Below are 12,929 nucleotides of genomic sequence, written 5' to 3' on the forward strand. Positions count from 1 at the left end.
TTATCTGAATTTACATGTTGAACACGTGCTCAATTTTCATGCTTTTTTGTTGATTTTTTGTTGATTGTTGACAAACAGGTGACAATCGTTAAACTTCGGCTTCAAAACACGAACTTTAATTGCTTGCCATATTTTCACAGCAACACTGACCGATTGAAAAAAATATTGACGATCATACAAAATTTATGCGAAAAAAAAATGATAAATTCGTGCACAGAAGACTAAGTTTATGATGTTTGTATGCATTGGTTAAAGAATTGGAAGAACATTATTTTTCACCGGTCACTCGTTTCATATGACTTTAAAAGGGAAAAAACATTCATTTAAACAATTCAATCCAATATGGTTCCAAATTTCACTTGACAATGAATATTCAAATGGTAAAATAAATATTCCAGACAAATAAAAATGTACAAATGCTTGTGTCCACATGTACAGAAAAAAATATGTTAACACAAACGGAAGAATATCTCAAGAGCGTTTTGTGGAAAAATATGAAGAATGCCTACTAAAACTCAATCTATTAGATAAATTGAATTATTACAGAAAAGTATCCATCATGCATTTGCGCTACTCTATTATTAAAATAGTAAATAGAATGATATACAAAGAGATGCAAATTATATATACATGTAACTATTATATATGTTCCAGACCGTATGAGTATTTGGACCGTACGCGTACGGTCTGGACCGTATGCGTATATTTTCAAAATACGCATACGGTCGGACCGTACGCGTACGGTCTGACTAATATTAAGAAGTTGGTCACGTTTATCAGATACAAATGTATATAACAGATCAACATAGTTTACATCTCAAATTAATGTAAAAAGTTCAATAGTAATTGAAATAAAACAAAATAATGTTATAACTATTTTAAAAAATCACGTTTATTTAATCTGTTAATCTCCTGTTTTTAGCATGTCAGTAATTCATATATTGAAGCCAAGTATGCTAATTAAAATTGAAGTTATCGGAAGTAAACTTAGAGTGGGAGGACAATTGTTTGCAGAATATTAAGGAACTTTACAAAAAAAATGCAAAGCAACGTGCATGAACAAATTATGTTACTGTAAAAAAAAATATGACGTTCTTTGTGGAAGTCAGTGTCACCTTGAGTACCAAAATAGGAATCACGGATATAAAAATAAACACATATTTAATTTCAATTGTTCGCTTAATCATTTCATCCATATACATGTAATAAAATCAATTTGTATAACTAAAAATAATGATTTTGATAAATATTTGTTTAAATTTAACCAATATGATCCCAAAACATCAGCTGGACCGTACGCGTATACTCATACGGTCCGACCGTACGCGTATGGTCGGACCGTACGAGTATACGTATACGGTCCGGACCGTACGCGTACGGTCCAAATACTCATATGGTCTGGAACATATACAAATATGAATATAGATTAATTATAGATTAATATATAACAACAAACCAGAGTATACTGATTTCTATCACTACAATGTCATAGTTATTACAGTGAGGTTGAATTGCCTGTCATTTATTCACCATTTACGCTCGAACTTGTCTCAGAAAAATATATCTCGGTACATAAACCTCACTTTCAGATAATATATGTTAATTTTCTGAGGCAAATGCTTGTGACCATCAACAAGAACTTGCGGTCATTCGGTGTCCAGTACTTCAGTACATCAAATTTCAGAAGCCTTGTCAATACACTTCTGCCTTTTGGCCCGAAAACACAGTTATTTCGTACAGTAACTAGTAGTGCAATTCTTTTAGACAATGAATTCAAATTTGAAAAAGTCACACCTGCTCTATCTCAAAAAGATTTTTTACAATGTAGTGTACTACTAGTGGGACAAAAAATGTCAAATTATAGAATCTTCTGCCAGCTCTAATTCAAAATATCAAAAATTATTTTTTAAGGGGTGTGAAATTCAGTTTGACAGCTTCAGACATAATAAAATTTGACATTTTTTATCTGGACAGATTCAGCACCCCAATGACGGTTTTGGAGGACTGGAAAGCAATTGTTTAATTAAGGGGAAACATTAAAGATTTATAGATATAAGAAGATGGTGTATAGTTCGAATGAGAAAACTTTCTATCAAATTAATAATTTTTTTAAAATAAACCATTATACTTTAAAATAACACGGAGCCTTGGCTAACACCGAACACCACGCTATATAGGACCTTAAAAAAATACTAGTGTTAAACTATGGAACGCCGGAACTATCTGAACAGCGGGGTTTGAACTTTTAGCCTTGGTGTTGACATGTTCAAATAGACCTGTCGGAATCAGAGGCCTATAAGCTTATTTAAAATTATGTTGGAAGTTTAAATGGAAACTTACATGCGAGATGTATACGAGACGTAAGTGCATAAACTTGAGAATGGGAACTTGAAATGTGTCAAAGAGACTATCCCTACCAAAAACATAAAAAAAAGCCACCAATGGCTCTTCAACAAAAAGACGAAATTTCGAACCTAGAGACGGGCTTCTGATAGCCCTCGATAAATACGTGTAGTTCAGTGAAAATCGTAGTCACATACAAAAAAATGAACATTTTTAAAAAAAAAACATACAAGACGAACAAAAGCCACAGGTTCATGAAAGTTTTGTTTCGTCTGTGTATCTTTCCTAAAGAATCGTGTTTGAAAGACTGCCGTCGAAATAGGCATCAATGTAAACAAATATGAAGTTGTTTTTAAGATACTCGGGGTGTAAGTTCTCATCAATAATTAACAAATGATGGTAACAATTCTACAGGTGATTCAGGAAATATCAAATGGTTATATTGGTTTTTACAGAAATTGGAAGTCTTTTAAGGATGGATTTAGAGCAATCTAATTAAAAACCGATCTCTCATCGCTCCTGTTTCTGATATGTCGCGTGGGAGATCTAACGAAACCCGCTTTGAGGTCACATGTGAGTGACCTCGTAGGTGTGTCTTTTTCGACCAATGAAATTGAGTCTTCCACGATCTTGGAAGTTTAACGTAAGGCAAAGGGATGTAACTCATTTTATTTACGACGAAATCGTCAGTCATAATAATTCATAAACTTTTTTGATTGGCTTATTAATAGGTCGTCAACTCATTTGCATATCTTTATAAATTCATGACTTTTAGTTCACTCACATGTGACCTCAAAGCCGGTTTCGTTAGATCTCCCACGCGACATATCAGAAACAGGAGCGATGAGAGATCGGTTTTTAATTAGATTGGATTTAGAGATATTCAAATAGATTTCTACTTAGGTGAGGAAGAAGGTTTAGGTACCGAAAAAAATAGTTCTCTGTTTTTCTAAAAGAGTCTTAATGTTAAAAAATGGTAATGAAACAAATATTTTAAAGTACCGAGAAGTCATAATTTTGCGCGAGGTTAAGATTGTAAAATAATTGAGTACAAATGACAATATTCCTTAATTTCCATTATTTTTTTTTGTCACACTTTCTCGTGAAGCACTTAACGAAAGTTCGTCATATATACTTTGAGTTTTGATAAGGATTGATTAAATACAACAGCAACACTTGTATGCTCGCTTTTCGAGGTCAAAAAGACATAATATTCTTGAATATTTCTTCAATTTGACTTATGTTATAAGGAATTTCTATTCAATGAAAAACGTAAAATCACAACTATGCTGAACTCCGCGGAATATTTAAAACGAAAAGTCTCTAATCAAATAACAAAATTAAAAGCTCAAACATATGGATAACAAATGTCATATTCCTGTATTCGCTACATTACTTACGAACTTCATGATATCGCTGAATTGTGTGCTAAAGTTTTGCAAAACCAAAATATTTTTCCGGGAGGAATAAAAATCTTATAAATGTGGTTATACTTTAGGGAACGAATACATGAACAAATTGACCGAACAAGGATATTACATACTGCGGATAGACATGTGGGATTTTGAAGATAACCACAAATATGCCACCTACGACACATTTGTTGATAGAAACGAGAAGTCAGGGTATACATTGGAGGTAGCTGGCTATGAATGAAAATCAGAATAACTATAATGGAATCAAATAGAACAGAAATATCACAGCATAATATTATACTGGGAACTTGAATACAATGCTATGCCATACATTTGTTACAGAAATCATTTTTACAAAAAAAGAAAAGATCAATTTACTTCACTCCTTTTGAATCAGATTTGTAATAACATGATCAACACATGAGTGCCACATGTGGGTCAGGATCTGCTTACCCTTCCGGAGCACCTGAGATCACCCCTAGTTTTTGGCGGGGTTCGTGTTGCTCAGTCTTTAGTTTTCTATGTTGTTTTTGTGTACTATTATTTGTCTGTTTGTCTTTTTTAATTTTAGCTTCGGCGGTGGCAGTTTATTTTCGATTTATGAGTTTGACTGTTCGATGGTATATTTCAAAAAACTTTTGTGTGTGACGGACTTTTCTGTATTGACCTTTATCCTGAATTCTCAGGACCAAATATGTGAAAGACACACGTGTAAACGAACCTAAAGACATACACAGCCGTATGATTAAAAGGACGTATAAATAGTCTACACATCTGTCTAGATCAACTTTGACTGATAAATGTTATGTTAATTTGGATGGCATATTTAGGACTACATATATTTTTGGTAGATCAGGGAAAACTACAATTTACTACAGAAATTATTCAAAACACCCCACGTATCTGGAAGGGAGCATGTTGCTAAGTCTTTAGTTACATATGTTGTGTTTTGTATAACTGTTCTTTGTCTTTTTTGTCTTCTTTTTGCCATGGCTTTGTCATCTTATTTTACTATATAAATGTGCTACGAAGCATAAAGGAGGGTGGTGGTAAAAAACATGTCAATACGCAAATATTAATGGACAATACCTATAAAGGGAACACATAAAACTTTTGCTGACGGTATAATGGCACAGAGGTGCTTTTTACAAGGTAATTATGTAAATAAGGCAGTGTTGAATCTAACTTTAGATTAGAGAATTTAAGCAGACAATAAATTTAGCCCTTGTTTCAATGATGTTAAATCGTAAAGAAGGCTATGTCTACGTATTATTCAACCTTGATTTACAGAAATATTTTTCCAAAAGGAATTCTTTCATGTTCCTCAACTGATTAATCGAGGAATGAATTAAAGGGAAAGTCTTGTATCAAATGGAAAATTAAAATACTGATTTTGTTTTAAAATCACGTTCTCCAAACGTAACACATGTGCATAATGTAGTCAATAAGGAAATCAAGCATATTGTTCTGGTCCATGAAATCAAAGAAGTACGATTTATCTCTCTCTCATACACAATTCTTGTATTTACGTTGGGCATTCTTTTTAACGAAACAAAGCAGGACCTATTCTTTCAATTTGTCTTTTTGTTTAGAATGTAGAATACTAGTATAAAGAGTTAACGGTAATAATGTAGGCAAGCTGGTCTTTCGGAATTTTAAGTATCCATATATCATTCACGTCGCTACAAGAGTAGGTCATTTCACAATTACGTATAAGTAAGGTATAGTTTACTCATAAAATTTGATGTAAATAATTCAGAAAGAGAAAATTTAAAGTTCAAATGTTGGTTCAAGTTGTTCTGTGTCCCTTTCCACAGGCAATCATTTTACGTTTTCATTAGTGTTGTGAAAATACAATTAAGACTAACCAGTTACTCGGATAATTGTTCGACCGATTAACCGGTTAACTGATAGATTAAGTTGATGTTTGAAGGCCTATCTATAGTACCCTACAAATGTACGTTTTTATAATACGATGAATTACAGTTTGCTCTTTGACATTACAAGGGTTGTCTGTCAGGATTCATGGCGAAGTTTGACTTTTAATTATTTACTATGGCGTTTGAAATAACTTCAGATTGAAAACTTAAAAAACTTTCTTGATCTCGTCGACTTGAAAATGTTTGAAACCGAGGATTTTTTCATTTTCTCTTGATGTCTCAGAAAGTAATGTGAAGTGTTTTAAGTTGTAAACGAGGAAGCCTGTTACTCGTATTGTCAAGTATACATCATTTATTACACTTTGGCTTGCATTTCAATATTTTTTAGTGTGCATTTCGTTTAAAGTATGATTGAGCCTTGCACAATGGAGCACATTCAGATGTAGGTCTACGTAATTTTAGATGAAAAATAAAATAATGAAGAAAATCATAAAATTTAATCGGATAAATGATGTAAAGTTACTGTTTATGTAGACTAATTATGTTTACTCAAGATCGTGCCTCGAGCTGATAGACTAGTTCCTTTTGTATTATGTAGTCAAGATAAGGTTACTATGTTTGAGACGGCTTTGGAGAAAAGATTTTTCTATGTTTTTTTTTTTCCAAAAATGTTCTGTTTTACGATGTTCCATAGCGGATACAAATTTATATATATTTCATTAGTTTTTTTACCACTAGTTTGCCACCTAAGACATTGGTATGGATTCAAGAGATCTCGCAGTTACTTCAACTTAAATCAAAGCCAATGTAACCTCATGAGTATTTTATGTTTCCCTCACTGAAATATGAATCAGTACACATCCAATTAATATAGTTTAAAACAGTCTTGGAAAATATTACCTTGTCAAATTCCAATAACACGTTTCGCAGCTAGGATGTTGGACTGTACTTGTAAATAAGTTTATAAGAATAAACATTTAGTTACATTTTGATATACTATAAGAAAATCATATTGTACCGATAAAATCAAACATTAAAGATCCTAATACACTGTTGAATTGATAAACATTTAATCCTGGTATCTATGACAAGTTTACCATAAATTTGAGAATGGAAATGGGGATGTTTCAAAGAGACAACAATCCGACCAAAGAGCAGATAATAGATAATAATCTAATGATATCTATATTATTTTATTTATCTTTTTAAAATAAAACACATTTCATTATTGTAGCTTTTTTCATTATTGTAGCTATTTTGATATATGAATGGTTTTTATATGTGTAATTTTCTTCTTTCGTTTTGTTTTTGTTTTTGTTTTTGTTTTGTTTTGTTTTTGTTTTTGTTTTTGTTTTTGTTTTGTTTTTTATTGTAAACCAAGCTTAGTAACATTGCAGAAGTAAGTTGAATTCAAATAATAATCAGGAAATTATGCCTCTCAAACTACAAGTATTACGATGACATGGATAACACCTATATTAAAAGTCCCAAGTTATTTGCCGACATATCTAGATAAGATTACAGAGACCACTTAATATTATTGTCATATGTATATCATGTATAAAGAATGTTTGTTAATCTCTCTTTTTCTCGTTTACGGACAACTTAACTGCCATGATATAAAGAAAGGTAAGGGTCATATAATGTTTTAATGTGTGGACATATGATTATCAAAAAATAAACATATGGACAAGTACAAAATGTTATGTAACATTTACAAATTTGTAACATATGACTACCATATAGTAAGGAACAAGTCTAATACGTTTAAAAGGACAATTTGAATAATATGTTTATGCAGAATTGATAATTTTTTAGCATAGCAATGTCGGTATTTAAGCATTTAATATTCAAAGTAGCAGCAATCCAATGTTGTTATAGTATACTGTGTTCTTATCAGAAATACCAAAGGTAGCCTTATCCTTATTTTGCATGTTTACAATCTATGATTTACACTCCACATGAATGAAAGTTTGGTCTGACAAGGTAATTTTTATCTTGACAGTGGGTCTCAAGTGGGTTCTAGAATTGTCCGATTTTTTTATAAGCGTGACCCGTGAAAGTCAAATTATTGTGCGTGGAAACTGGAAACGAAGTCTTGCGTGACACGTGGGGTTACAAGTTATTTCAATGATTAGCGGGTTATGGTAATTTCACAAAACAATAACTGGGACCAGGGATAAGCCGCCCCCACACCCCAAAAAGAAAATTAGACCTGGACACATTGATATATATTTATATTCAAAGACTGTTTAAATAAGATGTAAAATGTATAACACAAAATCATAAAATCGTTAAGATAAAAATTATTCAGTTCGTTCAAAATTTTCGTTTATGTCCGTTCACGTTCTGTTGCTTTTTGGTATTTTGATACTTCAAAGGTAAAGACCAATTAACGAACAGTCTAACAATAGAACTAGTACTGATTAACCAGCATTGTTTTAGTACGTAGTACATATTTGCGGATAAGTATAATAATAAACTAAATGACTGAGCAGGACTTCACCATTTACAATTCAGTTGAAAACTGGTCTGTCAAAATGACTGATTTAGTTGAATTTAAACTTACTAACATAAGCAATAACTTTCCAATGAACATTGCAGAGAAATGTGTCAGGGACCTAGCAGACAAAGTTGCCGATCTTATCACAGAAACAAGGCATGAATGCACTTTGACCCCTTCTGACGGTAATATGCTTAAATAAATAAAAAAAAATCACACATGTAATTTGAATGTGCTGTATATTAAACATCCTATACTTGCAAACTTAAAAAAAGTATTGACAATTGACCCTGCACTTAACAGATAGAAGTAGTCAAATGTGATTGGTGCAGAAAAGGTCTCTGTCCAAAAAAGAACTACCCGAAGGTTGACGAAAAGTATATCCTAGTATGTTATCTTGAATTTGTTATTTATTCACTAGATAATCGTAAATCTACTGACGATGAATTCGGTGTTCTATTTGGCCGTGTAGTTCCCCCGTATTCTTGTTTTTAAGGGTAATTTGTTTTCAATTGTTTTCGATACACGAGTTTATGTACTTCTGGTCAAGTAATTCACGAAAGGCGCTAATGACTATATATTCCTTTGATGCAATTGCATAAAGAGTACATTTACATTACATCATTACCACTTTTTAACAATATAAATTTAGACTTCCGACCTTCCGATTGTGGAGATTTGAGGAAGGCAGTGCACAAAAGTGGAGTCTATAAAATCTACCCTGATAGAACTTCCGGTTTTCATGTTTTTTGTGATATGAAGAGCTACGAAGGTGGTTGGACGGTAAGCATATATTTTAACACGTAAGGTTCAGTTTAAATTATTTGGGGAGTTGATCAGGATCAGAATGTTAAATTATGGGTGACACAGTTTTAATGATTATGTTGCAAAACTGTCGCAAATAATGAATATTACTGCTTAATTGAGGGCCTGGAATAGGTTTACGTTCTAATAAACTGACAAGTACAATTCTAATTTGGTTATGAAAATTTAACATTGTCATTTTTTAAATCCAATGTGTTACAAATTATACACATAAAATTTTATGGTTTGACGGTATGTATAATTAAACACATGTAAACTTCTCTCAAATATTATGTTGCATAAACGTGGTTGGTTGTTGAATTTTGCAAGTTTCGAGTGTCATTGTTTTATTAAGGGCATAACATTAGATCACTTTGCTTTATAATGTCAACTTTCATTTTTTTTAAACTCAGAATGTGAAAATACATTATTATAACATTTGTTATCTAGTCCAGTTGAACTCAAGTCGTTTGTGGAAGGGATGCGCAGCTGAGTTATCAAGTACACCAACTTTTTCACATATTTGAATACTAGTAACAAACGTTTTACCCTTTGATATACCGCAGGTGATTCAAAATAGGACCAATGATTATATTGGTTTCTACAGAGACTGGGACGCTTACAAGGATGGATTTGGAGATTTGAAAACTGATTTCTGGTTAGGTGAGGATTTACCTTCTGATAGGATTATACACCAGAAGAATATCAGAATGTTCATACAATTATTTCAAACATATTACAACAGTTATATATAAAAATGTGGTATGATTGACAACTCTCCACAAGAGACCAAAATGACACAGAAATTAACAACTATAGTCGGTCAGTCCTACACCGTCTTTATGAACTTAGTAGAAAGTAAACAACACATTATCTGTATTTATGAAATACTATCTTGATATAAAAGCCTTCGGTAGTGTTTATATATAATAGCAACTTCTTAAAGATATTTTTTTAACTGGCAATGATTATTAACTCATATGTGATCATTTTGATGATAAATAGTTATTATAACAGATATCTAAAAATTTAGAAATGGGAACGAAAAAACTTTTTAATTTTAATATGATTCATATTGCGCGAGGTTGAGAGTGTAGCATTATATACACCATTCCATATTATTTGAGCCATAGCCTGGTTAGCCTTTATTATAATTTTACACTGGATCAAGTAAACGGGGTATATTTTGATGAAATGCTTTAGACCATTTCATCATACTGACTGCTTTTCCTCGTGTTTTATTTTTAAGTGCAACATTCCAATCCATGTTTGAGACTAACGTACTTTTAGAGGAAAAAACAAGCTGTGTATATTATCTTTTTTAACTCGTTTTGTTTAAATCATAGTCAGGCAATCATTTGCAGAAACTTTTACTGAAGCCAGTGAAGATATTAAAAACTATAATACATATGTTGCTTTTTCTACAGGGAATGAACATTTAAACAAACTAACTGAACAAGGATATTACATACTGCGGATAGACATGTGGGATTTTGAAGATAACCACAAATATGCCACCTACGACACATTTGTTGTTAGAAACGAGAAGTCAGGGTACACACTGGAGGTAGCTGGCTATAATGGAAATGCAGGTAATTCAATTGGAATAATTCAAATGGAATAAATTGAATAAAAATATCTAAATATCTTAAACATTTTTGTACGAACTTAAAGCTAATGGCATATTATATAGTAGTTACAAAATAACAGTGACAAAGAGATGAAATGATCTATTTATTAACTTGCTTCTCCTGAAGCTCTAATATGTATGCACAATGTTTACAATCCAAAGATGTAAATGAAACGAAACAGGTACATAACGTTTTGATTAAAAGGTATATAGTAATAATGTCCATATCTCCCAATGGTAACCTTTGCCTGATAAATGTACCAGTGAAATGGATTATATATGTTAGATTGCAAGGGTGTTGGTGAAACCAGGAAATCACTGGAATAAACACAAAACAATATTTAGCCGTTTTGACTACCTTAACCTTGCCCATTTATCCGTGTATGTCAAAAAAAAAGAAAATTTTGCGTAAAGCACCCAATGACACAAACTGACTAAAATATATTGCATAAGTCCAACAAAATCATCCACTAAATGTTTTAATGGAGTCAAGTATATCATGTATATCATGTCTATCCTATGAACTTTATCCAACAATCATTTGTTGCCGCCTTGTCAATGTGTCATTTTCTATTTCTGACATCGTACGGGTATTGTAAATAAAAAAGTTCAATCTATTTGTTTGCAGGGGATGCAATATCGATTCATAATGGAAATCAATTCTATACGAGGGACAGAGATTCAACTTCTAATTGTGCTGTGACGTCTAAGGGAGGTTGGTGGTATTCTAATTGTCACCACGCCAATCTTAATGGAAGATATCTAAATGGAACACATAAAACTATTGCTGACGGTATTAATTGGCTTCAGTGGAAAGGATACTACTACTCACTAAAGGCATCACGCATGATGATACGGAGAACATAAATAGAGTTTGTTTTATAAACAAAAAGTAATTAATTGAAATAGCAACCAATCATATACTTTTATTTTCAAAAGTTACATCTGCTGTAAAATACAAGCAACAAGACGGATATATACATTCCCGTTTTATAATCGAAAACACTTCCAATGCAACCATTGTAACGATATTTGATCTTTGTCAAAATGAACTCATTATGGTTTGAACTGCGGGTAATATTATAAATGTCGCATGGATATTCTTTTCAGGTCTGGGGTGAATTACATTGCAATGTAATGCATTTAATTACAATTACAATTTCATGCATTTATCAATGTAATGCATTAAATTACAATTACTTTTGCAAAGTAATGCATTGAATTACATATTACATTTGTAAATTTTATTAATATCAAGTGAACAGAAAAATCAAACATTTTCAAAAACCATATGAAGTTACAAAAGATTCAAGCATACCAAGTCATTGTTCAATGGATTGAATCTAAGTATACAAGTAAAAATTCAATAATATAAGGTTTTATTTTTCATGCACATGACTCCATTTTCTAGGTATGGACATCTCTGTGTTTTCTTTTTAAAATTACAGAGATGGAGTTTAATATTTATTTTAACTAATGTTAACTTCACTTATACAAATATACTTTTTGTTTTTTTAATTTCAATTTATTTACTGAGAATCTTATTTCTAATTATATAGTAATTACAAAGCTTAATTGATTATCAAGTTTCAAAATGGTGAAAATATTGCTTACATGCAATAACGTGGACAAATTACAAATATGCATTACCGCATGCCTGATTCTTTTGGAGCTACTTTTATTACGCTTTTACAAATGGCTTTAGTTATTTATGTGTTCGTTGCTAGATACCCAAACAAGTATTAAAGTGTATACTTTCTTGTTTTACAGTAATAATGTATTTATTCTCAAATCTAAATACCTTCATGCGTTCTACTGCAGTTCCCATTCAAACGTCCATGCAACATACATTTTAAAATTTTAATGTAACTTGTACGATGTTCGTCTTAACTAGACTTATCAACTGAGAATTGAACAGTTTATGAGCAAAACATTGCAATAAAATTGAGAATGGAAATGGGGAATGTGCCAAAGAGACAAAAACCCGACCATAGAGCAGACAACAGCAGAAGGTCACCAACAGGTCTTCGATGCAACGAGAAATTCTCGCACCCGGAGGCGTCCTTCAGCTGGCCCCTAAACAAATATATACTGGTTCAGTGATAATGAACACCATACTAAACTCCAAATTGTACACCAGAAACTAAAAGTTAAAATGATACAAGACTAACAAAGGCCAGAGGCTCCTGACTTGGGACAGGCGCAAAAATGCGGCGGGGTTAAACAAGCATATAAAGCATATAAATCTCTACTGGTATATACTATAATTCTATTCTAGATTAATCAGTTTAGGTATACAATAAATTTCCTTTGGAAAAACATTTCTGTTAATCATGGGTTGAGCATACAGCCAT

At 32.0% G+C, this 12,929-nt stretch overlaps 1 protein-coding gene across 1 annotated transcript; it reads left to right on the plus strand.

Annotated features, from left to right (window-relative positions):
* Positions 1-7,141: 7,141 nt before the first annotated feature.
* LOC143047243 (microfibril-associated glycoprotein 4-like) lies at positions 7,142-12,337 on the plus strand. The gene is made up of 6 exons (XM_076220258.1): positions 7,142-7,267; positions 8,243-8,326; positions 8,794-8,924; positions 9,512-9,608; positions 10,373-10,537; positions 11,204-12,337. The coding sequence occupies exons 1-6, from the start codon at positions 7,186-7,188 to the stop codon at positions 11,440-11,442; spliced, it is 798 nt and encodes a 265-aa protein (XP_076076373.1). The 5' UTR covers positions 7,142-7,185; the 3' UTR covers positions 11,443-12,337.
* Positions 12,338-12,929: the final 592 nt, after the last annotated feature.

The sequence above is a fragment of the Mytilus galloprovincialis genome, chromosome 10 (genome assembly GCF_965363235.1).
Source record: "Mytilus galloprovincialis chromosome 10, xbMytGall1.hap1.1, whole genome shotgun sequence".
NCBI classification, from domain to species: Eukaryota; Metazoa; Mollusca; class Bivalvia; order Mytilida; family Mytilidae; genus Mytilus; species Mytilus galloprovincialis.